Source organism: Brienomyrus brachyistius, chromosome 1, assembly GCF_023856365.1.
Source record: "Brienomyrus brachyistius isolate T26 chromosome 1, BBRACH_0.4, whole genome shotgun sequence".
Lineage (NCBI taxonomy): Eukaryota > Metazoa > Chordata > Actinopteri > Osteoglossiformes > Mormyridae > Brienomyrus > Brienomyrus brachyistius.
Window position 1 is genome coordinate 43,012,171 of NC_064533.1, and position 28,000 is coordinate 43,040,170.

The 28,000-nt window shown below is 46.3% G+C and overlaps 1 protein-coding gene across 2 annotated transcripts; it reads left to right on the forward strand.

The window, feature by feature from the left end:
* Positions 1–438: 438 nt before the first annotated feature.
* uggt2 (UDP-glucose glycoprotein glucosyltransferase 2) lies at positions 439–28,000 on the forward strand. 2 transcript variants are annotated; one of them, XM_049019885.1, is made up of 41 exons: positions 439–662; positions 1,336–1,475; positions 1,767–1,849; positions 2,525–2,655; positions 2,852–2,964; positions 3,297–3,474; positions 5,246–5,342; positions 5,432–5,504; positions 6,403–6,503; positions 6,913–7,012; positions 7,252–7,312; positions 8,763–8,854; positions 8,961–9,111; positions 9,836–9,955; positions 10,065–10,150; positions 10,287–10,422; positions 10,647–10,778; positions 12,845–13,009; positions 13,093–13,216; positions 13,380–13,478; positions 13,757–13,851; positions 15,066–15,272; positions 15,784–15,915; positions 16,674–16,801; positions 17,022–17,117; positions 17,314–17,416; positions 17,621–17,700; positions 18,957–19,146; positions 19,446–19,604; positions 19,774–19,859; positions 20,468–20,552; positions 20,716–20,798; positions 21,619–21,642; positions 22,301–22,402; positions 22,491–22,575; positions 23,232–23,414; positions 23,594–23,754; positions 25,066–25,180; positions 25,561–25,677; positions 26,539–26,683; positions 27,016–28,000. In XM_049019885.1, the coding sequence occupies exons 1-41, from the start codon at positions 639–641 to the stop codon at positions 27,036–27,038; spliced, it is 4,605 nt and encodes a 1,534-aa protein (XP_048875842.1). In that variant the 5' UTR covers positions 439–638; the 3' UTR covers positions 27,039–28,000. The 2 variants fall into 2 exon arrangements, with proteins under 2 accessions (XP_048875842.1, XP_048875851.1); XM_049019894.1 differs by lacking the exon at positions 21,619–21,642 and having other exon boundaries at positions 440–662.

The following is a 28,000-nucleotide window of genomic DNA, read 5'->3' on the forward strand; positions in this document are numbered from 1 at the left end:
TATGTCACTACGTAGTAGTACTTTTATAAGGAGGTTTGCGGTCTATACGTTTATTTTAAAACTTTGCTTTTTGCAGTAGACCGCACTCATGCAGATATACATGCAGCTTACAAATGGAAATCGGTGTACATTGTTTTTCAACACGCAATATGGATTTCAAAATGAAAAATGTTTTAGTCGAAACACAAGCACTTATATAACGATCCTTAAAACACACTGTAATGTATCTTTTTAATTTTATTTTTCAATATAAAATAATGTTTCTGCTATTGGATTCTGTCAGTTAACAAATGTAGTTGGTTTCCGTCATAACTGGACACAGTAATAGAGAATATGTACGTGGTCTAGGCACTAACGAAATACGAAGCGCCTTTTCCCGAAAAGCGGTTCTGTGCAGAGGAGGTGAGTCGGAGCCGATCCGTTAGCTGCCCGCATAAATGCCTGAAAAACACAGTAACTGTAATTAACTACAAACGGGTAAAGTTGTATGGCTCCCAGTAACATTTTAACTTAATTTTATCTTCCTAGTTAAGCAAACTGTGCAGCTTACGCATTCGCAACAAAAAAAAACATTTCGCTTACGTGCTTGTAATTTAAAAAATGAGAAGGTAGGCAGAAAAACACAAAAGGACCCTAAAATGGCAGCGGCCAGTGTGACTGAGGTGAGTGTTTTTTTCTGTAATTAATCAAATCTGTAAGGGTATTATTGTGGTAAGGGGTATTTATTTATATTAAGGTTTGTTCTGGTATTACATCTTGTTTTGTACTAAATCCCGTCATAGTTACAGTTCTTTGTCGCATAACTAAACCTGACGAGAAACTAACCAGTCGAACGAAAAAAACAGAGTATACGATTAACTAAAGCATTTCAAAGTATTGGATATATTTAATTTGCTGATTTATATGCAGTACATCATAAATTACGTTCTGAATTTGCTTTACGTGAATGGAAAATACAATTCGTCAAAGCTTGGATAATTTACATCAAACGCACTGCCTCCTCTCCATAGATTGCTACGTGGCATCGGTAGCCTCCACTTGTTACCATGTTTATTTGTGCCTTTGTAGTGTCAAAGAGACGCTACAGAGATGTCACATTTGTTTTAACAGTTTTCATTGCCTTTCCGGTGACATTAAAGAAATGTGTTTCTATGTCCCCAAAAAAATGATGATTAGAAAGGGTCAAAATTGCGGTCGCGGTGCCGTCAGTAGCGTCCATTTCCATGTGTCAGTGTTTTTCGGCTGCCCTGCAGGGTAATCCCTGTGTTGTTGTTGTTGTTGTTGTTGTTGTTATTATTATTATTTTATTATTATTATTATTATTATTATGTCCAGCTGTACAAGAGGAGAAGCTGCACGGTACTCCTCCTGCTGCTGCTCCAGCTGACGTTTTTTCATGCCCACGCCGCTGCCAAAGGGGTGACCGCCAGCCTCAGTGCCAAGTGGCCAATGACACCCTTTCTGCTTGAGACCAGGCATGCTGCATCTTTGAACTGTATTGGTATATTAATGTCACCTGTCACCTTAAAGAATGAAACCCTGCAATAATTGATGAAGGGGAAAACTGTATACTATTTGCTTGCTAAGAGTTATGCTACTCTTTATTGCATGGTTAATTGTACTGAAGTTTTTTGACTCCCTGTAAAATATATTTAAAGTATTCTTTTATTATACCACTGTGTTTTTTTTACAATAACAGGTTCTGTAATGGACCAATATGTCCATATTGCCTGCATTTGTTAAAGTTTGGTTTTCGTCTTCCATAGTGAATTTATTTCTGTGGAGAGTGATGAGAAATTCTGGCAGTTTGTTGATACCGTGAAGGAACTGACTGTGTACAAGAACGGTGGTAAGTTTCATTTAGTTTTGAAGTTTTTTCAGACAGTTTGTTCCTTCATAATGTTACTGTATGCTGTAATGCACTGCTGCAGTATAGCATATCGCTAGTGATAATGTTACTGTATGCTGTAATGCACTGCTGCAGTATAGCACATCGCTAGTGATAATGTTACTGTATGCTGTAATGCACTGCTGCAGTATAGCACATCGCTAGTGATAATGTTACTGTATGCTGTAATGCACTGCTGCAGTATAGCACATCGCTAGTGATAATGTTACTGTATGCTGTAATGCACTGCTGCAGTATAGCACATCGCTAGTGATAATGTTACTGTATGCTGTAATGCACTGCTGCAGTATAGCACATCGCTAGTGATAATGTTACTGTATGCTGTAATGCACTGCTGCAGTATAGCACATCGCTAGTGATAATGTTACTGTATGCTGTAATGCACTGCTGCAGTATAGCACATTCCTAGTGATCCTGGTTAGAAACAGGTTCAGCCTGTTTCCTTTTAGTTGCCTTGATGCTCTGACTCATTTTCAGCTGCTGAACTGAGAATTTTAGAAATTAAAGAATTAATTTTGTATGAGACTTTGAAAGATTCAGGCAGTTTCTTACACATCGTTGCAGGTGAATTTGGTAATCCACATTCTCTTCTTTCTGTGCCTGTCATTTTTTTAGAGTCCGTTCGCTCTTACTACAATCTAATCATCAAGAAAGCTGGCCAGTTTTTGACAGACCTTCAGGTCAGCTTTTTAAAGTTTGCCCTGTCTCTGAGAGCCTTTTCCCCTGCTGTCCAGGCCTTTCAACAGGTAGGACTGTCTGCTGGTTTTTTTGCCCCAGGAAATAATTTTGCCTGTGCTCTGTCATTATGTAGGATGTCGTTTCGTTCAGCCTATAGTCAGCCAGAGATTATTGCTATTGGTTTTCTGAGTTACATTTTTGAAGCTTGTGGTCTTCTGAAGTGAGGAGTCTGCCAACCCACTTGGTCTGCCCTCCATCCCTCAGATTGCCAGTAATGAGCCACCACCAGAAGGATGCTCAGCTTTTGTCTCTGTCCACGGCACTGTTGGCTGCAGCAGCAAGGAAGTGAAGAAGCTCCTGAAGACGGCAGCAGGCAGGTAATCCTCTTTGCCCACCTCTTACTTCCCAGGTGTGAGGTATGGTCACCCTTTGTAAATGCAATGACTGAGGATTCCAAGGAAAACACAAGCTCTACTTTTAAAACAGTTTGAATTAGCATTAGGCCAAGGTGATGGGTAAAGGTAGGGTTTGGTGTTGGGTTGTCAGGAGTGATAGGGTTAGGGTTATGAGGGGTTATGATTTGGGGTTAGGATTAGGCCTTGTATTAGATGTATGTAAAAAAATGTCTAGGCTGCTTTTGTACTTATTAATGGGTCATTGTCCTCTCTGCTGTGTTTCTTAGTCTGATTAAGTGTTCCTTTGTCTGCAGGCCTAGACCTTACCTGTACAAGAATGATCACAGATACCCTGGCGTTAACACCACCGATGTCCCCGTCGCCATCCTGTATGCCGAAATTGGCACCAAGAAGTTTAATACTCTCCACAAGCTGCTGTCACAAAAAGCGGATGAGGGCAAAGTCACCTACATCCTGCGGCATTTCCTTCTGGTGAGTTTGTCCTCTGTTCCGCATTATTTGGTGGGCAGTTCTGTCTCCTGCGCTAATTATGTAACCGTACAGGGGAGTGTGTAGGCCAGTGGTTTACAGACCTGTGCTTTTTTCTGCAAGTTAATTGGCAAAGTAATCACATCACCCTTGGGCCTTCTAGCAAGGCCCTTAACATCAGTGCTTCCAGTGTTGCCAGTCGACAGCTGAACCTGCACTCTGATGCCAAATCTTGCCCTTGGCTGTGTATGTGTGTGTATACGCGTCTTGCATATAGAGCAAGATGACATTTCTGTTTACCTGTAACCCTACATGTGCAAATAGAACATGAAGGATCTTGTTTCTGCATCTGTGTTTTTCTCCTGGCTGCGTGTGACTTCCCAGAAACGAAATAATGTTAAATTAATGGTGGTGAGTCTCACAGGAACCCAGCGCAAATGAAACTGCTTCATCGTATAGTACTGCAGTTTTCAGCAGGCCCTGAAGGAGAGCCTTTCTCTGTTAGTTACTTTAACTGTTTTGCTTTATTCATACTTTTTAAAAAGGGTAGTAAAGTTTAGATGGTAGGTGGGGAAACATGGTGTAACGGTAATGACGTGGCACACTGTTCCCCTGCGGGTGAGGAGGAGTGCCAGACAGTCTCCTGTGATGTTTAATTTGCCACCACTGCTGCAGGGAATATCTTCCACTGGGCTGGATGCCTGCAGTGCTTCGCAAAGTGAAAGTGGTGATTTACGCCCCTGTGACCTTCACTTTTCTTTTTGTCCTTCATCTCAAATCTGTACTTTTATTTTGCTGTGATTTGCCCGTCAAGCCTCAGCGGGGCCACGAGTGAAGGAGCTGTGGCTGAGGTTAGCATGCAGTGGAGAACCTGCGCTGTTGCAGTGATCCATCCTGGGGGATGCAAGTCCGGGGGTGAAGTGGGGGTGTTTGTAAAATAGATCGCAAATGTGTGTCTCGCAGACGGCCTGCGCTGGGAGCCTTGATATTGTCACCTGTACCTTTCTTTTATGGTGCCCTTGACTTGCACTATTCAGTAACTTATTGCAGCTTGATTTTATTCTACTGCAAACTAGATTGATTAATTACATCTGCGGAGGAGGAGAATTTGTCCTTTTAGTTTCTTGATATTTTTTTTATATACTTTAGCCCCCTCCATAATATTACAGTGGGTAGAAAATGGATACACACACCTCCAAAGATTTTGTATTTTTGCATGTTACAATCAGCCTTGTCTTGCCCAGATCCAAAGCACACAGCAAACCATATGAAAGCAATGCATTCATTTTCTGATTATTGTATCGGATCAAATGAACAATAGAGTTGGCAGTATGGGCACACTGCTGGTCCCATGTCATGGGTTGGCGCCCCATCCTGGGTTGCTCCCTGCCTTGCATGTGTGAGTGAATAATAACATGGAAATTGCTAAAGGGAGTGTATTTATTCTTTTATCCACTGTAGTTTAATATGTCATGTTTTGCTGCACTGATGTGATTCCCTGCAGGTTCTACATCAGGGTCTAGAGATGTTACTTGTTATTAATTATTAATCATTCTGTCCGCTTGCATAATGGCTGCAGAGCTTACTAGGTGGCTGGTACGTATCCGTGTTCTGTCATCCTCGCATGCAGGGGGCAGCCAAGGTGACAGACTCTGGTCTTGAACACTGCAGGCACAAGGTCACTGTCATTTTTTTTTATGCTTTGAACATCTGCTTGTTCTTGTTCATGTCCTCGTCTGTCTGTGTCTGTCTTTCTCTGTCTGTGTTTTCGCAGGACACTAAGCTTCAGAAGCCCCATTTGTCTGGCTATGGCGTGGAGCTGGCCATTAAAAGCACGGAGTACAAGGCAGTTGACGACTCACTGGTGAAAGGTCTCTCTCTGTCCTTTTCCTCCCTTCCCATCTTTCTTGTATTTCCAAGCTGCAACTCATGTGTGTTTCTTACATGCAACGGACTGCAGACGTGAAGGGGACCGTGAGCAGCGAGGATGATGGTGAAGATGAAGTTCAGGGCTTCCTCTTTGGAACGCTGAAGTAAGTCTCCCTGTGCCAAAATCAAACTAATAAAAAAATAGCTGACAAAATGTGTTCTAGGCTGCTAGCCGATAAGGTCTGCAGCCTGAGGTCATGCAGCATCCTCCGACATGGAGTAGTAAATAAACAAGCCTGAACATGGCCCTACAGTGGTGCTGTGACCTCAGACCCCTGGACTGTGTGCTGTGCTTTACCCCTCTGATGCCCCCTGTGTCATGTGACTTCTGTTGAGGTACTCCCACAGTCCAAAAGACATATGTTTAGCCAATTTGGTAAATCTCCCACAATATCTCGGTGTGTGTATGTATGTGTGTTCCCTGCAACAGACTGGCTTCCCCAGCCTTGTGCACTGATAGCACGCTGATAGCAACCCTGGACTCGATTAGTAGTTATGGAAGATGTGGTGGGTTATAATCATCCATCCAAGCAGGCTCTTACTTTACAGGTAGTACAAGTACAGCTCAAACCCTATTTGAGGGTAACATATAAAGAACGTGACTCCAGCACTTACTGAGGTTTTGGGAGGCTTGATTTAAGGGCGATGCTTATGAGGAGCGTGGTAGTCTGCTGGATTGAGACTTTTTAAAGATTGAGTCTTTAAACATGATGCAGGGTCTCCGCGGTAAGTCATCAGCGCCATGAGGCAATCCAAGTGTGGGCACCGAGACATTTGTGAATCTTGCATCCAAATGTATTTGCTGTAAACATACTCATGCAGTCTGAGATGCCCATGTGCAGAATGACCTCCGCCAATGCAGTAAGACGACATCAGCATTCACCCAGAAAACGCCCATCTGGTAGAAATGGTGCTTTCAAACTGGTGGTTCATCTCTTCATTTATGTCAGACATTTATGTCTGTTCTCTCCTCTGCTTTGTCCCCCCACCCCCTTTTTGTAGGAAGTCCCATCCTGAGCTGCGCAAGCAGTTGGGAGACCTTCAGAAGCACCTGCTAGAGAGCTCCAATGACATGACACCGCTGAAAGTGTGGGAGCTGCAGGGTAGTGTCCCCCCTGTCCTCTAGGGGCACAACAGCACCGTTTTGGGGACCTTGCAAACCTGTATTCTTTATTGCAGTGTTCCCCAGTTCCGTTCTTGGAGGGCCAGCCTGTGTCACATTTTGCAGATTTCCTTGCTAAAACACACCTACTAAACCTGGCAATTTGCTGGTGAGCTGATTAAGGTCTGCTTAAGCAGGACAACCTGCAATCTGTGTTCCAGACTGGCCCTCCAGGACCAGAATTGGGGACCCTGCTTTATGGCGTTAGCATGCTGACCCATGGATTAATATATACAATAACATGTTGCAGAATATATGGATTCCTATTATGGAGGACTAATCGCACTGTTAGGGTATCTTAGACTATTGCAGATGTTACACAGTTTTATTCCTAACTCCCTCCCCTTCAGACCTGAGTTTCCAGGCCGCATCACGGATCATGTCAGTTCCAAAGTTTGACTCCCTGAAGCTAATGAAAGACCTCAGCCAGAACTTCCCCACCAAAGCCAGGTGAGGTTAGGGTGCCAGGTTCCTAAAACGATGGCCTGGTCATCCCGCCCCCCCCGACATGTGCTTTTCAGCGACTTTCATATTATTTATTTATCTCTGTGGCCAAAATGAGAACTGCCTCCCCCAGAACTGCCTACTGTCATCCTCAAAGTGGAAGTTTGGAGAAATGAGTACCGGATCTCTGTGCCCAGGTCCAAGCCGCTGAAGGAGCTGATGGCAGTGCTGTGCTTTCATTGCAGGTCGCTGACGCGGGTGCCGGTAAACCTGGAAATGAGGCGGGAGATTGAGGACAATCAGAAGGTGAGAATCCGTCTGTTCATTTATCTCTGTATGCTGGTGATGGATTTAGTGACACTTCATGAACCAGTTGCTGTATTTTTCACCCCACTAGATGGCACTCTGTTTGCTTGGAACAGGCTTTGTCCCCTTTCCTCAAGAGAAAACACCATTTAGTGGTGTCAAAAAATACAGCAAACTGTTCATGAAGCATAATTTTTTCCATCACCACTGCATGCATTTACGCGTATTTATTTGAAATGTTGTGTCAGTCATGGAGCTGCTTAATGGGGTATGAGGGGAGCTTTTCCAATGTCCTGGGTCCCACTGCCTTACCAGGGTATCCTAGGATGACAAACTAAAGTTTTGGTGTATTAAGGAATTCCAAAGGTGCATGATCAGCCCCTTTTGGTAGCTTTTAACAGTTTATCATACGGGTCCTTTGGACCTGGGCCCCGCGGATGCTTGGAGAGTCTCAGATGCCTCATGCTATCTAAGTGTGAGTTTCCTCAGACTGGCCCGGTTTTCATCTGGAGCTGTAACGCGATTGGTGACTGTGTTTTATGTGCACCCCTTACAGGCATTACCTTACCTCGCGCACTTGGCTTGTCTAGGTCACCACAACGTAGGTCAGTCAAGCTACGTTCAGTCAAGAGGACATAGATAGGTGCCCTGCTTCCTTAGCTATTTTGAGGCAATAGCAGCAATGCACAACGAGCAGTGCATTCGTTCCTTGCACTCGCTGTTTTCTCTCTCTCTCTCTCTCTCTCCCTCTCCCTGTTTCCCTCTCTCTATAACTGACAATTCATTTCTGACAATTCACCAGCCTTTTGCTGGAATCCACAGACAAGGTCAGACTTGCAGTGCAGCAGGCGATGGCCCTAATGCAGAGCATAAATCCAGCCCATGGTGACATGCACTTCCCAGTCAGACGGTGACAGGCAGGATTATGACAGTGGTGTCCAGTCTTGTGGGTTTCTCTGATTGGAGGAGCTTAGTGTTCTTAGGGACTGATCCTTCTGGTAAATAAATAAGGATTTGGGTCAAGAGATTTTTATTACGGTTAAACTGGAATTTGTTTTTTGCTGTCATTTATGATTGATGTACCAAGATGGGGGTGTGAAATGCACAGGGGGTTAAGAAACCTTAAGGAGAATTTAAGGCTGCTTCCATCTGAAATCTCAGGTGGGCTTTCGATCATTAGACTGGCAATCATACTATTCAGGGTCGTTGTCATCATATTCTGCTCCATAATGCCTTAAACCTCTTTTATTTGCATTTGACCTTGATGAATATTGCATTTTGGTGATGGTGGTGTTCTGGATTTTTCTGATTCTCCAATACAGGGATGATAATATTTTGGTCCGATGAATATTCTGTTAGTTACAAACCTATTCTTAGTAGCCATGCTTGTTGGGAACATTCCAGTTCCGAGTGAGGTCACTCAGACTGTAACACACAAGGCCTTTTCCAGGTTCTCAGTGAAACATTGGCAGTCAGCCCAGGAGAGGCTGCCCTGTTCATCAATGGCCTTCACATCGATCTGGACGTCCACAACCCCTTCAGGTAGAACCCCAAAAGCGATGTGCTGTGCCCCTCAGAACCCCTTTTGGAGGCCCTGTTGACTAATTATCTGCTTGTCATTAGCTCAGCCATAGTCTGTCTTTCGCAGCATCCTGGACACCATCTGGGCAGAAGGCAGAGTCCTGGAGGGGCTCCACAACCTGGGAATTGAAGGGGGGGAGCAGGTCAAGTTTCTCCGCCTGCCCGTGCACCCCCTGGATGACAGCTACGCTATTGACATTCGCCATTCCGCCATAATGGTTGGTATCTGTTGGGTTGTAGTTAACATTTAATTAGCCAGTAACCCCCTTCTTCAGTGTGGGGAAACTCTGATGTAGTTTTCCTCAGGAGTGGGGAGCTTGGAAGGAACGATACTTGCTCAAGGTCACAAAAAAACCCTTAATTGTCATTCTTGCTGTTGGTGAGGCTATAGAAGGTCCTGCCTTCTCAGCGAAGGCTGTCCTACCAGGTCAATGCAGAAAAATGTGGCTCGTACGCTGCGTGGGACTCAGTCCCCAGTCTTTCTGTGATGCAGAACCTGTGACTCCTCCCCTTTTTCAGAACAGTGGTACTGACTTGAGGTTGATTCAGTTCGGGGATTTCTGAGTTACCCTTCTCACTCCACACCAAGGCACGACCATTAATTAATGTTCTAAGTCTTGTATCCCACTAAAGGCGCTGAATTGATGTGTGTATTTTCAATGGAGATTGCGGTCATTGGGGTACTGAAGATGATTTTGATTATCATGTTTTTGCATTTGTCATTGGAACAGTTAAGCTGGATAATTAGGCTGCTTCTTACAGTTGAAGGGCATTGTCGGAAACTCCAAGTTGCACCGCTGTGTTAATTATGTATTTTGTTCATTACTGTGTTGACTGATGAGAGATTTAAAGACCACTGATGCCTCAAACGCTGCTTTTCCCAGTGCTGCATAAGTCAGAAATGTGTGATCATTTGGTGCCACCTTGTTTCCTCACATCCAGTGGGTCAACGACATCGAGATGGACCCCATGTACCGCAGCTGGCCCTCCAGCTGCCAGGAGCTGCTCCGGACCACCTTCCCCGGTGTCATCAGACAGATACGACGCAACTTCTTCAACTTGGTGAGCCCTGGCAGAGTGACTGAAGTAGTGGAATATGCCAGGAGAACTATTCAGCTGCTGGCCCCAGCCAATTTTGTGGATTACTTTTCCCTCTCTACTCCCCCCTCAGGTGCTATTTCTGGACCCATCTCAGGAGGGCAGTGCGGAACTGGTAAAGCTGGCCCAGCTGTTCTACACACATAAGATCCCTCTCAGGTAGGTGCTCTGCAGCATCTGTGTCTCATGATGTTATGCTGGTGGTTGGTGGTAGTTGGCTGGTTGGACACAGCAACAAACTCTTCAGGCCCACTGCTGGCTTTCTAACGCGTAGCTCTTCCCTGCTCCCCCCAAGGATAGGCTTTGTGTTCGTGGTCAACTCCGATGACCAGGTGGATGGCCTCTCTGATGCAGGCGTGGGCTTCGTCAGGCTGCTGAACTATGTGGCAGGGGAATATGATCACGCCCAGGCCTTCTCTACCATGGTGTCTGTGGGTGACCTTTCTTTTTAGCTTGCATGTGCTTTGTACTTCTCAAATTATTTATCCTTGTTGGTGTATAAGTCAGTCCAAGGTGAATGACTCCCACATTGCTCGCAGTTCTCCTGGGATGTCTGATTTGGGCACTGTGGGCTCTAGCTGAGCTTAAGGGGCGGTCCCTGGGAGGACAGGAGAAAACACAAGCTTCCTCCACTGACCTGTTCTTGCAATGACAGATGTATAAGAAAGTGGCCGAGGGTGAAGCTCTGTCCGCTGCTGATGTGGCCTCCTACCTGAAGAAGAAGTTCCCCAAAGCTAGTGCAGCCAAGGTCTTGGGGATAGACACTGTGTATGACGACAGAAGGAAGGTGTGTTCATGATGTTGCCTGGCTGTATGCGGTGTTTAGTGTGCACTATAAACCTGTCCTCCCCTTGGTGTCCCGTACCTTATGACACTGCTTAGTGTGCACTATAAACCTGTCCTCCCCTTGGTGTCCCGTACCTTATGACACTGCTTAGTGTGCACTATAAACCTGTCCTCCCCTTGGTGTCCCGTACCTTATGACACTGCTTAGCGTGGACTATAAACCTGTCCTCCCCTTGGTGTCCCGTACCTTATGACACTGCTTAGTGTGCACTATAAACCTGTCCTCCCCTTGGTGTCCCGTACCTTATGACACTGCTTAGTGTGCACTATAAACCTGTCCTCCCCTTGGTGTCCCGTACCTTATGACACTGCTTAGCGTGGACTATAAACATGCCCTCCCCTTGGTGTCCCGTACCTTATGACACTGCTTAGCGTGGACTATAAACATGCCCTCCCCTTGGTGTCCCGTACCTTATGACACTGCTTAGCGTGGACTATAAACATGCCCTCCCCTTGGTGTCCCGTACCTTATGACACTGCTTAGCGTGGACTATAAACCTGTCCTCCCCTTGGTGTCCCGTACCTTATGACACTGCTTAGCGTGGACTATAAACCTGTCCTCCCCTTGGTGTCCCGTACCTTATGACACTGCTTAGCGTGGACTATAAACCTGTCCTCCCCTTGGTGTCCCGTACCTTATGACACTGCTTAGCGTGGACTATAAACCTGTCCTCCCCTTGGTGTCCCGTACCTTATGACACTGCTTAGCGTGGACTATAAACATGCCCTCCCCTTGGTGTCCCGTACCTTATGACACTGCTTAGCGTGGACTATAAACACGCCCTCCCCTTGGTGTCCCGTACCTTATGACACTGCTTAGAGTGGACTATAAACCTGTCCTCCCCTTGATGTCCCGTACCTTATGACACTGCTTAGAGTGGACTATAAACATGCCCTCCCCTTGGTGTCCCGTACCTTATGACACTGCTTAGCGTGGACTATAAACATGCCCTCCCCTTGGTGTCCCGTACCTTATGACACTGCTTAGCATGGACTATAAACATGCCCTCCCCTTGGTGTCCCGTACCTTATGACACTGCTTAGAGTGGACTATAAACCTGTCCTCCCCTTGGTGTCCCGTACCTTATGACACTGCTTAGAGTGGACTATAAACATGCCCTCCCCTTGGTGTCCCGTACCTTATGACACTGCTTAGAGTGGACTATAAACATGCCCTCCCCTTGGTGTCCCGTACCTTATGACACTGCTTAGAGTGGACTATAAACATGCCCTCCCCTTGGTGTCCCGTACCTTATGACACTGCTTAGAGTGGACTATAAACATGCCCTCCCCTTGGTGTCCCGTACCTTATGACACTGCTTAGAGTGGACTATAAACATGCCCTCCCCTTGGTGTCCCGTACCTTATGACACTGCTTAGCGTGGACTATAAACATGCCCTCCCCTTGGTGTCCCGTACCTTATGACACTGCTTAGCGTGGACTATAAACATGCCCTCCCCTTGGTGTCCCGTACCTTATGACACTGCTTAGAGTGGACTATAAACATGCCCTCCCCTTGGTGTCCCGTACCTTATGACACTGCTTAGAGTGGACTATAAACATGCCCTCCCCTTGGTGTCCCGTACCTTATGACACTGCTTAGCGTGGACTATAAACCTGTCCTCCCCTTGGTGTCCCGTACCTTATGACACTGCTTAGCGTGGACTATAAACATGCCCTCCCCTTGGTGTCCCGTACCTTATGACACTGCTTAGAGTGGACTATAAACATGCCCTCCCCTTGGTGTCCCGTACCTTATGACACTGCTTAGCGTGGACTATAAACCTGTCCTCCACTTGGTGTCCCGTACCTTATGACACTGCTTAGCGTGGACTATAAACATGCCCTCCCCTTGGTGTCCCGTACCTTGTTGTAGGAAGAGTCATGTTTCATGTGGCGTTAATGCAGGAGTATCGCTCCAAACGGCTGAGTGGAGAAGCCCATGGCCTTCCACGTGGTGACAGGATTTCCTGGCCAGTAATTCACAGAAGTGCATGTTGGTCCAGGCTGGAGGACTGTTCTACAGGAAGACGGGACTGAGCACCCTGCCCATGGCTTTATTCAACGGCGTGCCGCTCAGCAGAGAGGAGATGGACCCCGAAGAGCTGGAGACGGTGCTTCTGCAGCGCATCATGGACAGCACCAGCTTTTTCCAGAGGGCAGTCCTCATGGTAGGGCTACCTGCCAAAACCCCGGGAATGCCAGTCTCTGTGGTTTTGGTGGATTGGGCACCTCAATGGGAATATGCCATCAGGGCCAGCTGAGCGATGACACGGACGTGGTGGAGCTCCTCATGGAGCAGGCCAACGTGGTACCGCGCATGAACCCTGTTGTCCTAAGTCCACAGCTGCAGTACCTGGACTTCACTTCCTCTCCAGGTAGGAAAGAGGCACTGTCCATGCCCAAACAGGCATTTTAACAAGGTTGGAATGTCTCCTAAGTTGTATTCAGGTGGCAGAGATGTATAATTGCAATGAATCAATGTGATGTCATAGTCTCAACGCTGAGATTTTGCTTATTGCCCCTCCCCCCGACTCCTAGTTGTTGAAGACTGGGAAGATGCGAACACGTTCTCATATCTGGACTCCAGGGATAAGACTTCTGTGATCTCCAGAAGACTGAAGTACTTAACCAAAGCCGGTAAACATTTTTACTCTAATTAAATGCGGCAGGAGTACTAGGAGATACTGAAATACATTGTAGAAGACTTGATGCGTTTGTAGACACCACAGTGTGTTTAGACACTGTCTGTAACCTTGGCTATGGTCCCCCATGGTGAGGAGCATGTAGAATCGCTTCCCCCCCCACATGCCCAGTGTATTATGGGTCGTATGTGCATGGCAACATAGCGGCACAGTTAAAGGCCAACTCAGTACCACCACCCCTGGGCCTCATAATTGAACGTCATCTCTCCACAGACGAGGACACAGTCCATGGTGTGACAGTCTGGGTCGTTGCGGACTTCGACTCTCTGCGGGGTCGCCAGTTGCTACAGAGTGCCATCAAACACATGGTGAGCTGCCCTGGGGCCACTTTTTACCCGAAACACGGTACAGGACCTCTGGAGGAGGTGCAGAAGCTGGTAGGAGACTGGGGAAGATGTGAGAGTTGGTGACTGCTCCACCCTTCTATGCATTTATCCTGCATGGTAGGAGGTAGGGCTTAAATGCTACTGTTAGCATGCTGTTGAAATTACACATCAAGCATTAAAAATAGATGGGGTTGAGGACATCAGACTAATCATTATATCTGTCCTAATTAGCTATTTCTAATATTATTGTTAATATTACATACTAGCTAGGTAACTAGGTAATGCAGCTGTCAGATCACACGCTAGCTAGGTAACTAGGTGAGGCAGCTGTCAGATCACACGCTAGCTAGGTAACTAGGTGAGGCAGCTGTCAGATCACACGCTAGCTAGGTAACTAGGTGAGGCAGCTGTCAGATCACACGCTAGCTAGGTAACTAGGTGAGGCAGCTGTCAGATCACACGCTAGCTAGGTAACTAGGTGAGGCAGTTGTCAGATCACACGCTAGCTAGGTAACTAGGTGAGGCAGCTGTCAGATCACACGCTAGCTAGGTAGCTTGTCTTGGGCATTGTCTTTGTAACAGCAATCCATGGTAAAGTGTAAATGAAAATATTCAAAATCTGTTAAATCTGCCACTTTATATGCCTGTAATGTTGGAGAATGGGACATTAAATGTGCTAATCTAAGTCCATTGGCCTTCTGTTTTGATTGAAGTTTCTTAGTAGGAGGATTTCTCATAATTGAGGCACCATGTCTTGATTACCATATGTAAAGTTTGATTTATTATTCACACGTTATTTGTTAGAGAATTTTTAATACAAGTCAAAAGCACAGTATATGTAATTACTGTAGTGTAAATTTATGGGTATTGATTCTGATAAAGTACATCTTTGCTTCCAGTTTGTTTTAAAATTTGGCTTGAAGTGGCATTAAAAACATCTTTAAAATGTCTTAAATTTCACATCTGGGTTTATGCAGATGCCCCATGTTTGAGCAACATGACCATTACATTTTCCTGTTCTTAGCATACGCATCAATGCTGCTGCAGCACTATATGCAGATAGTTTGCCATGGTAAAGAGGAATTGAAAATTTCAATATCAGGATCAGACCAGAAACAGTTATATGGGGCCATCTCTGACTCTAACCCTAACCCTATCTCTAATAACGTCCCTTCCCACTTTGTCTCCACTTACAGAAGTCCAGCACCAACACGCGAGTTGGAATCATCAGTAACCCCAGTTCCAAAGTGACTGAGGACAACACAGCCATCTCCCGGGCCATCTGGGCATCTCTCCACACACAGAGGAGCAGGGAGACCCTGAGCTTTGTGCAGAAGATCATCAAGCACGAGAACGCCCATCTGTTGGAGCAGGGAACCAAGATGAAGGATTTACTGATGCAGGTGCCTCAGACCATTAGCAAAAGGCTCTAAAAAACCTAACTTTGGTAAACAAACTAATGTAACAGGCAGTAGTCAATAATGGTGTTTGCAGAAATGCCTGAGAGCAGGGGGGTGTTTACATGAAGTATGATTTCTGTTATCTGGGTTAACTTAAGTCATGGTTGTCCAATAAGAGCTTAGGTAAGGAACATTCCTATTGGACAGCCATGAATTCTATCTTATGTTAACCTAGCTCACTAAGAAATCCTGCTTCGTGGAACACCCCCTGGTTTTTATTAACCTAGTTAGCTTGAATGTGTAAGGTTGAAGTCCAGAGTATAAAGTAGGGTGGCATGTGTGGAGATCTGAGATGAAATACAGCCTGAAATATGCCAACGTAAGTTATGCAGGTGTTCCTTGGGTTGGTAGACTAGAGTGTTGGAGAAATAAATAGTCTGGCTGCATGTGGCATAGCTACCCAGACTTCTGGAAGCTAAGCATATGCTAAAGCTGTCTGCCACCATGGCTGCAGGGGATGGACGCTGACGCCTTTGAGAAGAAGTACAACACACTGGGCGTGGAGTTCCTGCAAAGCCAGCAGCTCTTCTGTCGGGATGTGCTGAAGCTGGGGGTGGGACAGTGGGCCGTGATAGCCAATGGCAGGGTAAGTGAGTGGTTGTCTGAAGCTGGGGGTGGGACAGTGGGCCGTGATAGGCAATGGCAAGGTAAGTGAGTGGTTGTCTGAAGCTGGGGGTGGGACAGTGGGCCGTGATAGCCAATGGCAAGGTAAGTGAGTGGTTGTCTGCAGCTGGGGGTGGGACAGTGGGCCGTGATAGCCAATGGCAGGGTAAGTGAGTGGTTGTCTGAAGCTGGGGGTGGGACAGTGGGCCGTGATAGCCAATGGCAGGGTAAGTGAGTGATTGTCTGCAGCTGGGGGTGGGACAGTGGGCCGTGATAGGCAATGGCAGGGTAAGTGAGTGGTTGTCTGAAGCTGGGGGTGGGACAGTGGGCCGTGATAGCCAATGGCAGGGTAAGTGAGTGGTTGTCTGAAGCTGGGGGTGGGACAGTGGGCCGTGATAGCCAATGGCAGGGTAAGTGAGTGATTGTCTGCAGCTGGGGGTGGGACAGTGGGCCGTGATAGGCAATGGCAAGGTAAGTGAGTGGTTGTCTGCAGCTGGTGGTGGGACAGTGGGCCGTGATAGCCAATGGCAGGGTAAGTGAGTGATTTTCTGAAGCTGGGGGTGGGACAGTGGGCCGTGATAGCCAATGGCAGGGTAAGTGAGTGGTTGTCTGAAGCTGGGGGTGGGACAGCCAACAGTAATAGCTATTTGCAGGCTTAGCGGGTGATTGTCTGAAGCTGTGTGTGTTAACGCTCAGAGGGGTCAGCATGAGAGATATTTGCATGCTCGGTGTCCCTGCTAGATCATCGGGCTGTCTGAGGAGATAGAGTTTGACACTGAAGACTTCCACCTGCTGGAAAAGATCACTCTGAGCACGTCGGCCGAGAAGATCAAAGCCAGAGTCAAGCAGATGGGGCTGAAAGGCAAAGTGTATGTTCACATCCACACCTTCATATTTCTCTCTATGAAAATTTAAAATATACAGCTGGTGTTATGTGAAGGCTGCAGGATAATATGGGTGGATGGATTTAGATGTGATGATGGATGAATGGGCAGCGTGTGATCATTTGAAATTTTGTCAGCCTAAGTAGCAAAGCCAAAATAAAAATGTCTTGCTTATTCCCTATGTGATCTCTTTCTTATCCCCCAGGGCCAGTGACTTGATCATGAAGGTGGACTCCCTACTCACGTCAGCTCCCAAGACAGAGTCCAGAAGAGAGGTCGGATTCTCCAAGGACAAGCTCAGGTTGGTGAGAAAGTTCTGCAAGTGAAGGGATCCTCCTGAAGCCCTACTAATGTTCCCAGTCAGCCATAACTCCTTTCATTGCTTTTCCCCCTTTTTTGCCCACCTGGTGAGCTGGTACCTTTTTGTGGTTTCTTTCTGTCTTGCTGGTGCTGTGATTTCTCTCCAATCGCTTGTCTGTCATGTGTGCCGCCCTCAGTGTGCTCCAGCTGTCCCCTCGTGAGGGCCAAGTCTTTTATGATGTGGTGGCGATCGTGGACCCTCTCACCAGGGAGGCCCAGAAGATGTCTTCTCTTTTGATTGTAAGAGTCCTGTCATTGTCATTTGTGTTTGTGGTGTGATCATGTGAGGTTTGTTCTATTTGCTGAAGATGAAAATGAACTGTGATACACGGAAATGAGGAGAATGTACATGTGTCAAGTGCAGGTTTTTATAGACAGGTACTGTTGGTAACAAATGATAAATATTTAAATTTTAAATGCATTTCTGCCTCCTCCTGCCTCCAGGTGCTGGACAAGGTGATCAACATGAAGCTCCAGGTCTTCATGAATTGCAGGGCCAAGCTCTCAGAGATGCCCTTGAAGAGGTAAGCCTTGGACACCTACAGTTTCCTTTTGTGAACCGCCCACCCACACAGAGTTTGAAAGCCAGAGAAATCTATGGTCAATTGTTCAGTTCATCCTGCGTAAGAATGGGAGCTGTGTTTTGAAGGAGAAACTTTTTTTTTTTTTATTATTCTTTTGGGCTGAAGGCAAGACTGCTGGTAACATAAGCTTCGGCAAGTTCGGTGAAAATTACGTGGAAATGGGTGCTTTCTAACAGACTACAAATTAGTTTCTGGGTTGAAGGCTTCCCCTCCCTAATGGCATTTTTTAGGAGCCAAACACAGGCTGTGTTTCTTATTCAGCTGGTCGGTAAACAAACATTTATTTGTTCTATGGGTTTTGTGTTGTTGGACCCGGGTTCAAGTCTCCGCCTGGGTCACATGTGTGCGGAGTTTGCATGTTCTCCCCATGTCGTCGTGGGGTTTCCTCCGGGTACTCCGGTTTCCCCCCACAGTCCAAAAACATGCTGAGGCTAATTGGAGTCGCTAAAATTGCCCATAGGTGTACATGTGTGAGTGAATGGTGTGTGTGAGTGTGCCCTGTGATGGGCTGGCCCCCCATCCTGGGTTGTTCCCTGCCTCGTACCCATTGCTTCCGGGATAGGCTCCGGACCCCCCGCGAGCCAATAGGATAAGCAGTTTGGAAAATGGATGGATGGATGGTTTTGTGTTGCAAGCTTGATTTTTTCCGCATCCTGCCTGTTCTGATCACCAGTAGCTGAATTGTTCCCCTTAGTACCTGAACAGCCTGTACTTCTCATCCTGCTCTGGGGCGCTGACAAGCTCACAGCTGGAGTTACAGGCATCGAGGCTGCTGTTAAACTTTTTAGCTGTTCATTTTGCTGGTGACTAGACCACACAGCAACATTTAGACGGCAAAGAATAATGAGACTCAACAGGTGTGCACCAGTAATTTTCCCTTTGCAAAGCACTGGGATGTTTCTTGGAGTTGTTTAATTTCATTCTCTAAATTCGTAGTTCAATGCAGCGTCTGGAAAAAGTACTGGGGTCCCTGGATTAGATTTTAGCCAGGAAATGAGTTTGGTACTTGGGTTTTATTACCATATTTTAGCTAGTGCTGAGTATTTAAATAATATCCCTGCAAATGAGCTTCAGGACAGAATTATGTGTTTGCAGAGTGGTATTTAAATGTATAGCTACGCAGTGACCACCGGATTAGACTGTCTAATATATAATGGCACTTGTGTTTTCCTTCTGCTCTCCATCCCCCATCCCAGCTTCTACCGCTATGTCCTGGAGCCGGATGTGTCCTTCCTGGCCAATGACACGATGTCCCCAGGGCCGATGGCACACTTCACCGAGATGCCCGAGTCCCCGCTCCTCACACTGAACATGATCACCCCCGACAACTGGATGGTGGAGCCTATCCGCAGCCCCTATGACCTGGACAACATTCACCTGCAGGAGGTACACCCCCAACCCCACTTTGTGCAAAGGTAGCTCCTCCCCCTCCCACAGGGGGGTGGGTCACATGACATTGTTTCTGATAAGCTAATTTTTTGTGGAGGAATATAATGGTTCCTGGTAGTATTTATTATTCTCAAAATGTTTTTTAAAAATCAGTTGGGGAAAAGAAGTTGAATAACTGTAATAATTATGTTTTATAGCAGGACTGTGTGCGTGTTTAGTTTCTGTGTGACGTGTGGCAGTGGGATGTTCATAACGAGCCAGTTGCCGACTAGCTGATGTGCTCAATCTGGTCCCAGGTCAGCGGCATTGTGTCTGCCGAGTACGAGCTGGAGTACCTGCTCCTGGAGGGGCACTGCTTCGACCAGTCGACCGGGCAGCCCCCCCGGGGCCTGCAGTTCACCCTGGGCATGAACCGTGACCCACTAATGCAGGACACCATCGTCATGGCCAACCTGGTGAGCCTCGTCCTCTCAGAAATGGGCCAGCCGCTACATGCAGGTCGTCTGTGGACATATTCACCACTGCTAGGCTCTCATCATGCCATCAGTTAGCTTGGTACCCAAGAACCGCACTTGTACTGGCACTTGACTCTGCTGGCTGTCTATCTCTTTATGTATACGACAGGGCTACTTCCAGCTAAAGGCTAATCCGGGAGCCTGGATCTTAAAACTGCGCAAGGGGAGGTCTGAGGAGATCTACCAGATTCTTTCGTGAGTGTCCCCTCCATGCTTCACTGGCATTGTGTCCATACTGTAGTCCTGCTTTTGGATTCTTCTCTTACCCATCAGATTTGGGTGCAGTGCTTTGGCAAGAGAGACATCGTCCTCTGCTGTCGCTCCAGCTGCTAAATGCAGCTTGGTTGTGGTTAGGGTTAGGGTTAGGGTCGCTATGGACACTGTGCCTGTCACAAAGTCTCAGATTTATTTATATATTTTTTTTTTTGTTAGACTTTGTGTTTTATTTTCTTGTTGTGGTTTCAGAGCTAGAGGCTGAGTGGTGGATGAAGGGGCCAGGAAAGGATGCTGTAGTTTTGTATGGGGGGTGATTTCCGTCACCCAGTTGTTAGGGCTGGGAGGCGAAAACAAAATTCTGCTGAACATGGCCCTCGGGTTCAGTGACCCCATGGATTCTGGCCTTTGTTGGCTTAACCATGAGGGTGCTGTCACTGTTGAAGAGGGATGAATAAAGTAACTGAGGTCAGCTCAGAACTGAGCACGGCTAAAGGTCAGCTCATCAGTCAGCCAAGCCGTCCAGGCATCACGCTCGTCGGTCAGCAGCGCCGTCGCGGTCACCCTCTCTCCCTCTTCCTCTGTTCCAGCCACGGTGGCACAGATTCTCCTGTGGAGGAAGGTGATGTGATTGTGGTTCTTAACAGCTTCCACAGCAAGATCATCAAAGTCAGGGTGTGTTCTCTTTATCATTGCTTCTGGATCCCCATAATATGCATGTTCCTCTAGCCATGATTAATTCACGCCTACCGAAGTCCTCCATATTGTCTTTTGCCAGCCGGTTCTTGCGTCTGAAACTTTATCGTCTTGATCTTTTACATGTACTTTATTTTTCCAGGTTCAGAAACAGCCAGACAAAATAAACGAAGAGCTCCTTAGTGACGGCACGGAGACCAGAGGCCTCTGGGAGTCCGTAACTAGGTGCTGCTCCTCTTCCTTGCCTTTCGTCCCCCAAGCCTGTAGCCCCTCCTCTTTGTAGAAAAGATGAGCGACTCGTACTTCACTGTTGCGCATGCGTTTTCTTGGGGACGTTTGTGTACACGGCAGCTTGTGTTCATGCTACATTTGGCTCGGATGGTCATGCTCAGTGCATGCATACAGCAGTGATATTCCACTCGATCAGCAGAGGGCAGATGTATTGCAATAAATACAAATACAAGCAACCTATTCAAATGGGTAAACTATTAGGAACTTGTTTTCTTGTTATTAGCCTCGGCTTGGGCAACACAATGGTAATAGGATATGCAGCAGTATTCTGAAACCATTATGACCAAATTAGTTGGCCGAATTTCATCACCAATATTTCAAAGTGTTTTGAATAGTGCTACTTTTTAACATACCATATACCTCGGTATAATGTTTGGACAGTATGAAAAATTAGACATGCAGGTACCTCCAAACCTCATACAGCTGCTCACCATAACCACAACAGCAACAACAACAGCTAGACATCTGTGAATATCCACACTGCCACCTACTGTAAATACCTAATCAGTTATCTTGTACATGCATGGTCGATGTGCCCGGATGTGCACGATTGCTACTAGGCATAAAAATCTGGGCTGCACTCACTCTGGCCTCAGTTGTCCACAGCCAACCATTGATGATGAAATTTACATCACTTACCCTCGTCCACAACCGAAAGTGCACACACAAAAGTGAAATATGAATTGGCCTTAATCCCACCCTCCATCTAACCACGTGATCTGTGTGCTTTTCATTTACCGCTGGCTCTGTGCAGCTTATGGAGATCTTTAGAGAGAAGGTAGGAAGCACTTCCTTGCTATCTGCTCCCATCACCCTCTAAGGCTGAAGTTGTTCAGCATCTTTTTGGGGGCTGAATTGCTCATTGGTGTCCTTTGGTTGTTTGCGTTCACAATGTATGTTTGTGACTTCACACTTTCTCTAGGTCTTTCAGTATATTTGACAATTTTACGTGTGTGGTTTTTTCATTTGTTCATTTTACATTAGTTACCCTGATTTAACTTACAGAAAGCATTCCTGTTAGTGGGGAACTTGTCTTGGGAGTTGAAGGGTACAGACATGTGCGGCAGTGAGGCTTCTCTGATGGGAGATGATGGATTTCACTAAAAAGATGATTGAACTCTGCCACCGGCAGAAAGGGGTACTCATTCGGAGACTCCCTCCACATTGTCCAGTTGTACCAGTAGCTAATCTCTTAGCTCCTTGTTACTGAAGCCAGAGGGAATCAGCTTCCAGTGATCGTCAGATCCTGCTATGAAATGCACTCTTTAGCAATAGGTGCTGGTAATTTCAGTATTAGTTTTCTCATTAGTTTGCTCTCAGTTAATTCCCCATGAATTGAACCTCATGCTGGTTTGACCTAGTGTTGCCATAAAGGGACAGCCTCTCTCTCCATGGAGTGGAAACCAACACCTGGTGTGTTCCCCTATCCTTCACAGTATCACCGGTGCCTCCTCAGAGGAGGAGGCCGAGAAGACGACTGAGGATGTTCTCAACATCTTCTCGGTGGCCTCCGGACTTCTGTACGAGCGCTTCCTGAGGTGGGCAGGTTCTCGCCTTACACTCGGCTTTCGCTTGTTCTCCTCCAGCTCCCCCCGTCAGTCCCTCCCACTTCTGTCTCTTTTCCAGAATAATGATGTGCTCTGTTCTCCAACACACCAAAACCCCTGTCAAGTTCTGGTTCCTCAAGAACTACCTTTCACCTTCCTTCAAGGTAATGACCCCCCTCACTTCCATCTGTATTTGCTAGTGCATTTCTCTTGTCTGATACCTGTCGGTGTGGAGGTTACCAAACAATGGCTGGGAGATTCAGGAAGGCCCTTGCTCTATATCCGGAATCATACACTGATCTCCATGTGCCACAAAAAATAATCAAAGAAGAGAGTCTTAATCAGAGCTGTGCACAAACAAGTTTAAAGGGGCACTGCAGTGACATTTGAGGATGACCAGCATGGGCAGAAACGGTAAGACCGTGATTTAGTTTGTCAGCAATAGGTGTCTTTCTAAATCGCAAACCTACAGAGTTACTTGCATGGGAGTTTCCTGGCTTGTTAGGAATAGAACTTTCATGCTGACAGGTGTTTAGTCCTTCTGAAGGTGCAGATGTGTCCTTCGCCTCAAGGTAGCTGGATTCTGGAAGGACAGTTAGAGGATCTACCTTTCAGCAAGGCTGCTTTTTGCCGACTTTTTAGGGCTTGTAATACAAACATCTCTCCCACATGTGTAGGGCAGTTGAGCTCAAATTGTTTTACATCCAAGCCCACTTGGTCTGCTGTTTTTCTATGCTTGAGGAATGTGGTAAGGCCCGCACTATGAAACCTTGGGACTTTGGAGGGCCAAGCTTTTCAAATGTACCTCTTGTGTACGTAGGAGTCCATCCCCCATATGGCAGAGGCCTACGGCTTCCAGTATGAGCTGGTCCAGTACAAATGGCCACGGTGGCTGCACCAGCAGACTGAGAAGCAGCGAATCATCTGGGGCTACAAGATCCTTTTCCTGGATGTGCTCTTCCCCCTTGCTGTGGACAAGATCATCTTTGTAGATGCAGACCAGGTGACCCTTAGCAGCAGTGTTACTAGGCAGACTGAAAACCCTGTGCACATGCTGATCAGATTCATATTTCCTAGTATTTGGTGATCTGGGTCCTCAGCTAGAGCTACTTGCATGTGTTTGAGTGCCCTCTTATTTTAGCCCGCCAGGCCACGTGACCCCGGCTGCTCCCTCCCCCTCAGATTGTCAGGGCTGACCTGAAGGAGCTTCGTGATCTGGACCTGCAGGGCGCCCCCTATGGCTACACGCCATTCTGCGACAGCCGCAAAGAGATGGAGGGCTACCGCTTCTGGAAGTCTGGCTACTGGGCCTCCCACCTGGGGAACAGGAAGTACCACATCAGGTAGGCGTCTCCTGTGTCCATGGAGGAGTATGTTTCCTTGCGTCTGCTCTTTTAGTGTTTTTGTTTTTTCCGTTGATATAAATATAGTGCTCATATAGTCCTGGGGCACTTGCTTAATTACAATACAAATTTATTGGTTTCATAACAAAAGTCCATTGACAAGCAATGTGTAACATATCTGCCTATACCCTCCACACAGACATTTTCTTTGTATTGAAAGTTCCATAATTTTTTGACTGACTCATTCAGTTCCTTTCCTGCATTTTGCTGTTAGTTGCTATTTTAGTCACCGACTCCCAAAGGGATACTAAACACATGTTTGGGGTTTTACGTTACTGCAGAGGTGTGACTAATTAAAAAGCCCCCATTGAGACTGCTTGTCAACTTTTTAACTCCGAACAGAACCATAATTTGGGTTTCAATTTACTACTACCTGAATGTTTTACTTAAATCTACTGGTTGTTTTTAATGCAGTATATATTTTTTTAATCAGATGAATAAAATTATAATTTTTCTTCTAAAACCAATAAACGTGCAGTATTTTTACTAAATTAACAAAGCATTCCAAGACTTTCTATGGGCACAATAAATATCTGCCATCTTCTGCAAAACTGCAAAAGCTCGTCTTCATGTCACACTTCTTATTTTGTTGCCTGTGACATTCACAGACCACCTCCACCACCGCTGTCCCAGGCAAACCTTATTTGCTCCGGAGCACAGTGGTGTATGTTCATGAGCTTGTCCTGGAAGCCAGCAGAATATGAATCATCATGTACTAGCTTGATGCACAACCTGAGACTCCCAATGGCGCAATAAGCCAGTCGATCATCCTATTGTTACACCCTGAAGTGGTTTTGTTTATGAAAACTTCATTTTCATTTTTTTGTGAATATGTTCAAGGGTTCCTGACTCTGGAGATAAAGCGGTCTGTTATGATAAATCCTAATCATTAGTACAGATCCAAATGTTAAAAACAGATTCTCACATATGTTGGTCACATGGCCTGCATGGTAATTGTATGTGTCATCAAGGACAATGAACGGCACTGGGGGAAGGGGGGGGGGGGGGAGAGAGAGGTTTTTCAAACGGGGGGATAAACCTCTGACTGAAAAATGAGATTTAAAGGATGGATCTGTTTTGTTTTCACATGAGATCAAAATGTTTGTCTGGTGCATATAATTTCCCTCCTCTTCAGCATTTCCGCATTAATCAGACATCCCCCCTCTCGCCCCCAGTTGGAATTGTTCCAGTTACTGTTCGCTTTGAGTCCCAGATGCAGGACATGGAACCTGACCAGTTATGCTCTTACAGTGCCCTCTACGTTGTGGACCTCAAGAAGTTCAGAAAGATAGCAGCTGGAGACCGACTGCGAGGCCAATACCAAGCCCTCAGCCAGGACCCCAACAGCCTATCCAACCTTGACCAGGTGCAGGGGCCGTGGCTGCTGGCAGAGAGGGGGCTTCTCTGCCCAAGGGCTGCCTTCCTGCCGTGGGTTTTGGTGCCTGATCTGTGCCTTTCAGCTGAGTGAAGGTGACCCTCTATCTAGGCTGGGGGCTTCAGAGCTGAGAGAGAATGCAAACCGTTGCTGGTCTCATGCTGTGACTCCCAAGGATCTGCGAGTGCTCTGTAGGGTCTCGCTTAAGATGATCAATCTCCAGCCTCTACCGTCTGTAAATGGAAATTTAATAACTTTTGTTTTCCTTTTTTGCTGTTATTAGTTATTATATTAAGTCTGTTTTCTGTAGTCACCGGCTGCCTGCACAGGGTTCAGATGTTCTCCATTTATAGGCTGTTTGTCATCCCCAGGACCTCCCCAACAACATGATCCACCAGGTAGCGATAAAGTCCCTGCCCCAGGAGTGGCTCTGGTGCGAGACTTGGTGCGACGACTCCTCCAAGGCGGCTGCCAAGACGATCGACTTGGTCAGTCCCTGCCATCACAAGGGGAAAACTGGGTGTGGGTGATTTAAAAATAAAAAAAAAGGCAGATTAATGTGAAACGTGTGTGTGTGTACGAAATCGGATCGGCTCCCAGCATCACCGCCCCGCCTTTCTTAAATGGTTTCTGACAGCATTGCTGCTAATGGGCTTCTGAATGTTGGGCTACCTGTTCACCAGTGAACTACACTGCCCCCTGAAGGCAGAAGAGTGACTGCGCTGACATTGAAACATCAGAAAATCACTAGAGTTTTTTGATTATCCACCCCGTATGTGTAATAGGTAGGAAATTGAGTGTTTTCTTCAAAGCTGAACATAGTTGAACTAAGATATTTTGTCAAAAGATAAAACAAAGCCTAAGTGACCTGGTTTTGGTTATGAGTTAGTTTTGATAAAATGTACTTTTAGTGTTTTGCCTTTGTACCATGCCTTCTCTGGCTGTGGAGGTCCTCTGCACATGAGATATGAAACCAGGAGTGGGTCTCTCGAGACTGCCGACCAGCTGACAGTGCTGAAGTCAGCAGTCATTGACACACTTGGGCACCTGCCACCTTTTTCGGGGGTGGGGGTTGTCATGGGGCTTGCCGCTTATGGGCTGTTAGGCATTCATTAGTGGATTTATATAGTCAATCTGTGTACAGTATCACACCTTTAAAAAAGGTTGGCATATATACATAAAGTTAAATGTTCACCCTTGAGTTAATTTTTGAAATGCATGAGCAGACTGACCATTTGGAGTGGCATGATCAGACAGCACCGGGAACCTCATCGCGTTTGTGGGGAGCTTCTGTTGACTTTCGGGTTTCAGGGTATGCGTGTTGACCAACCACGTCCATTCCTCCGCAGTGCAACAACCCCAAGACCAAAGAGCCCAAGCTGACTGCTGCCATGAGGATCGTTCCGGAATGGGAGGAGTATGACCGTGAGATCAAGGAGCTGCTGAAGAGAGTCCAGAAGCAGACCGGAATCAGACCGTTAGCTGACCGGGAAGGTGAGGAGCATTCTGGGAAGACCGTCACCCATGGTCTCCCCTGGGGTTGAGTCTCTCTGGCCTTTGGGGAGCTGGTGTACTGCCTGTTAAGTCACGAGTGCCATAAAAATGGAAATAGGGTTTTGCATTAGACATTCATTATGGGATGGACATGGGGGTTATGTGTCTGTGAATAAGTGCAGAAATATTGGCATTTAACATGATATTCTTTGGTTCATCTTATTATTATTGTGCTTTAGTCTTTTAATTTTGGCTGTTTGTTTATTTATTAAGCTGCATTTGTTTACAGAAATGATTCTTCATTTCGTTTTTTTTTTTTTTTTGTTTAACAGCAAATCTCCGGGATGAGCTTTAGCATGGAATATAGCTATGCTATGGAGTTATGCTGGTCTGGGAATACTGCTGCTGTAGGTGAACTCTGCCGGAGAGGACCATCCCCACGGTGTGAAATTGGGGTAAACGGATTATGTCAGAGGATGCATCTCCACGAACAAAGCATGTAAACAAGGACCACAGCCTTCAAGTTTGCCAAGGAGAGGAAAGGAGCTCTTTTCATACCAGTGTTGGCCTTGATACCCATCATGGCTTTGTTTAAGATGTTAATATTTTCTTTTCACAAAAGAAACATTTGCACTGCTGTTTAGCCTTTGCCTCTGTACCAGCGATATACATTCCTAAATTATACCACCGATTTAATAAGGCTGTGTTTTATTTGCTCCATTTTTTCATTTTCATTGTTTAATTATGATCCCTGAACGTTGGGTCCGACTTAAATTATCATCGACATTTTCACCTTGGCAGGATATATTGGCGCACTTGACATTTGGCTGAGAAAAAAAAGCCCTAATTACCTGCTCAAAGGGGTGCAGGATCCTCAGTGGTCCTCAGGAGTGTTGATGGTCTGTTGCTGTGGACTGGACACAGTATGGAGGTCAGCAGCCTTCTCCCTATTATGGTATTTATTGACTGTGTCAGAAACCAACAGCACACCTCTTACTGTGACCAAAAGGCAGCTTTCTCCACATCTGTAACACTCTGCCCTCCTACCTGTGGCGTACCTTCAGCTATGAGATGACTCTTGCTCTGTTAATGAGTTTGTTGCCCTTTATACCTCAGCCAGGTAGTTTGGTATCACCCAGTTAAAGCCATTTTGTCAGGTGGGGCTGTGAAATACGACAGTAAATTTGGTGCTTCATTCTATATCACTGCGCTTGGCTCTGCTGGTACTGTCCTTTAAGTTATGGTAAGTAAAGTATAAATTATTGCCTCACAGTTTTAAAGGTCTCTTGTCCTCAGGAATAAAAATATCTGGATAAA

Bases quoted from the DNA above. Each gene is read 5' to 3' on its own strand.
- uggt2 (XM_049019885.1), top strand. From the start codon at position 639: ATGGCAGCGGCCAGTGTGACTGAG. The intron at 1,476-1,766 runs GCATGCTGCATC...CGTCTTCCATAG, and splicing joins CCCTTTCTGCTTGAGACCAG to TGAATTTATTTCTGTGGAGA. The intron at 19,605-19,773 runs GTGAGCCTCGTC...TGTATACGACAG, and splicing joins CCATCGTCATGGCCAACCTG to GGCTACTTCCAGCTAAAGGC.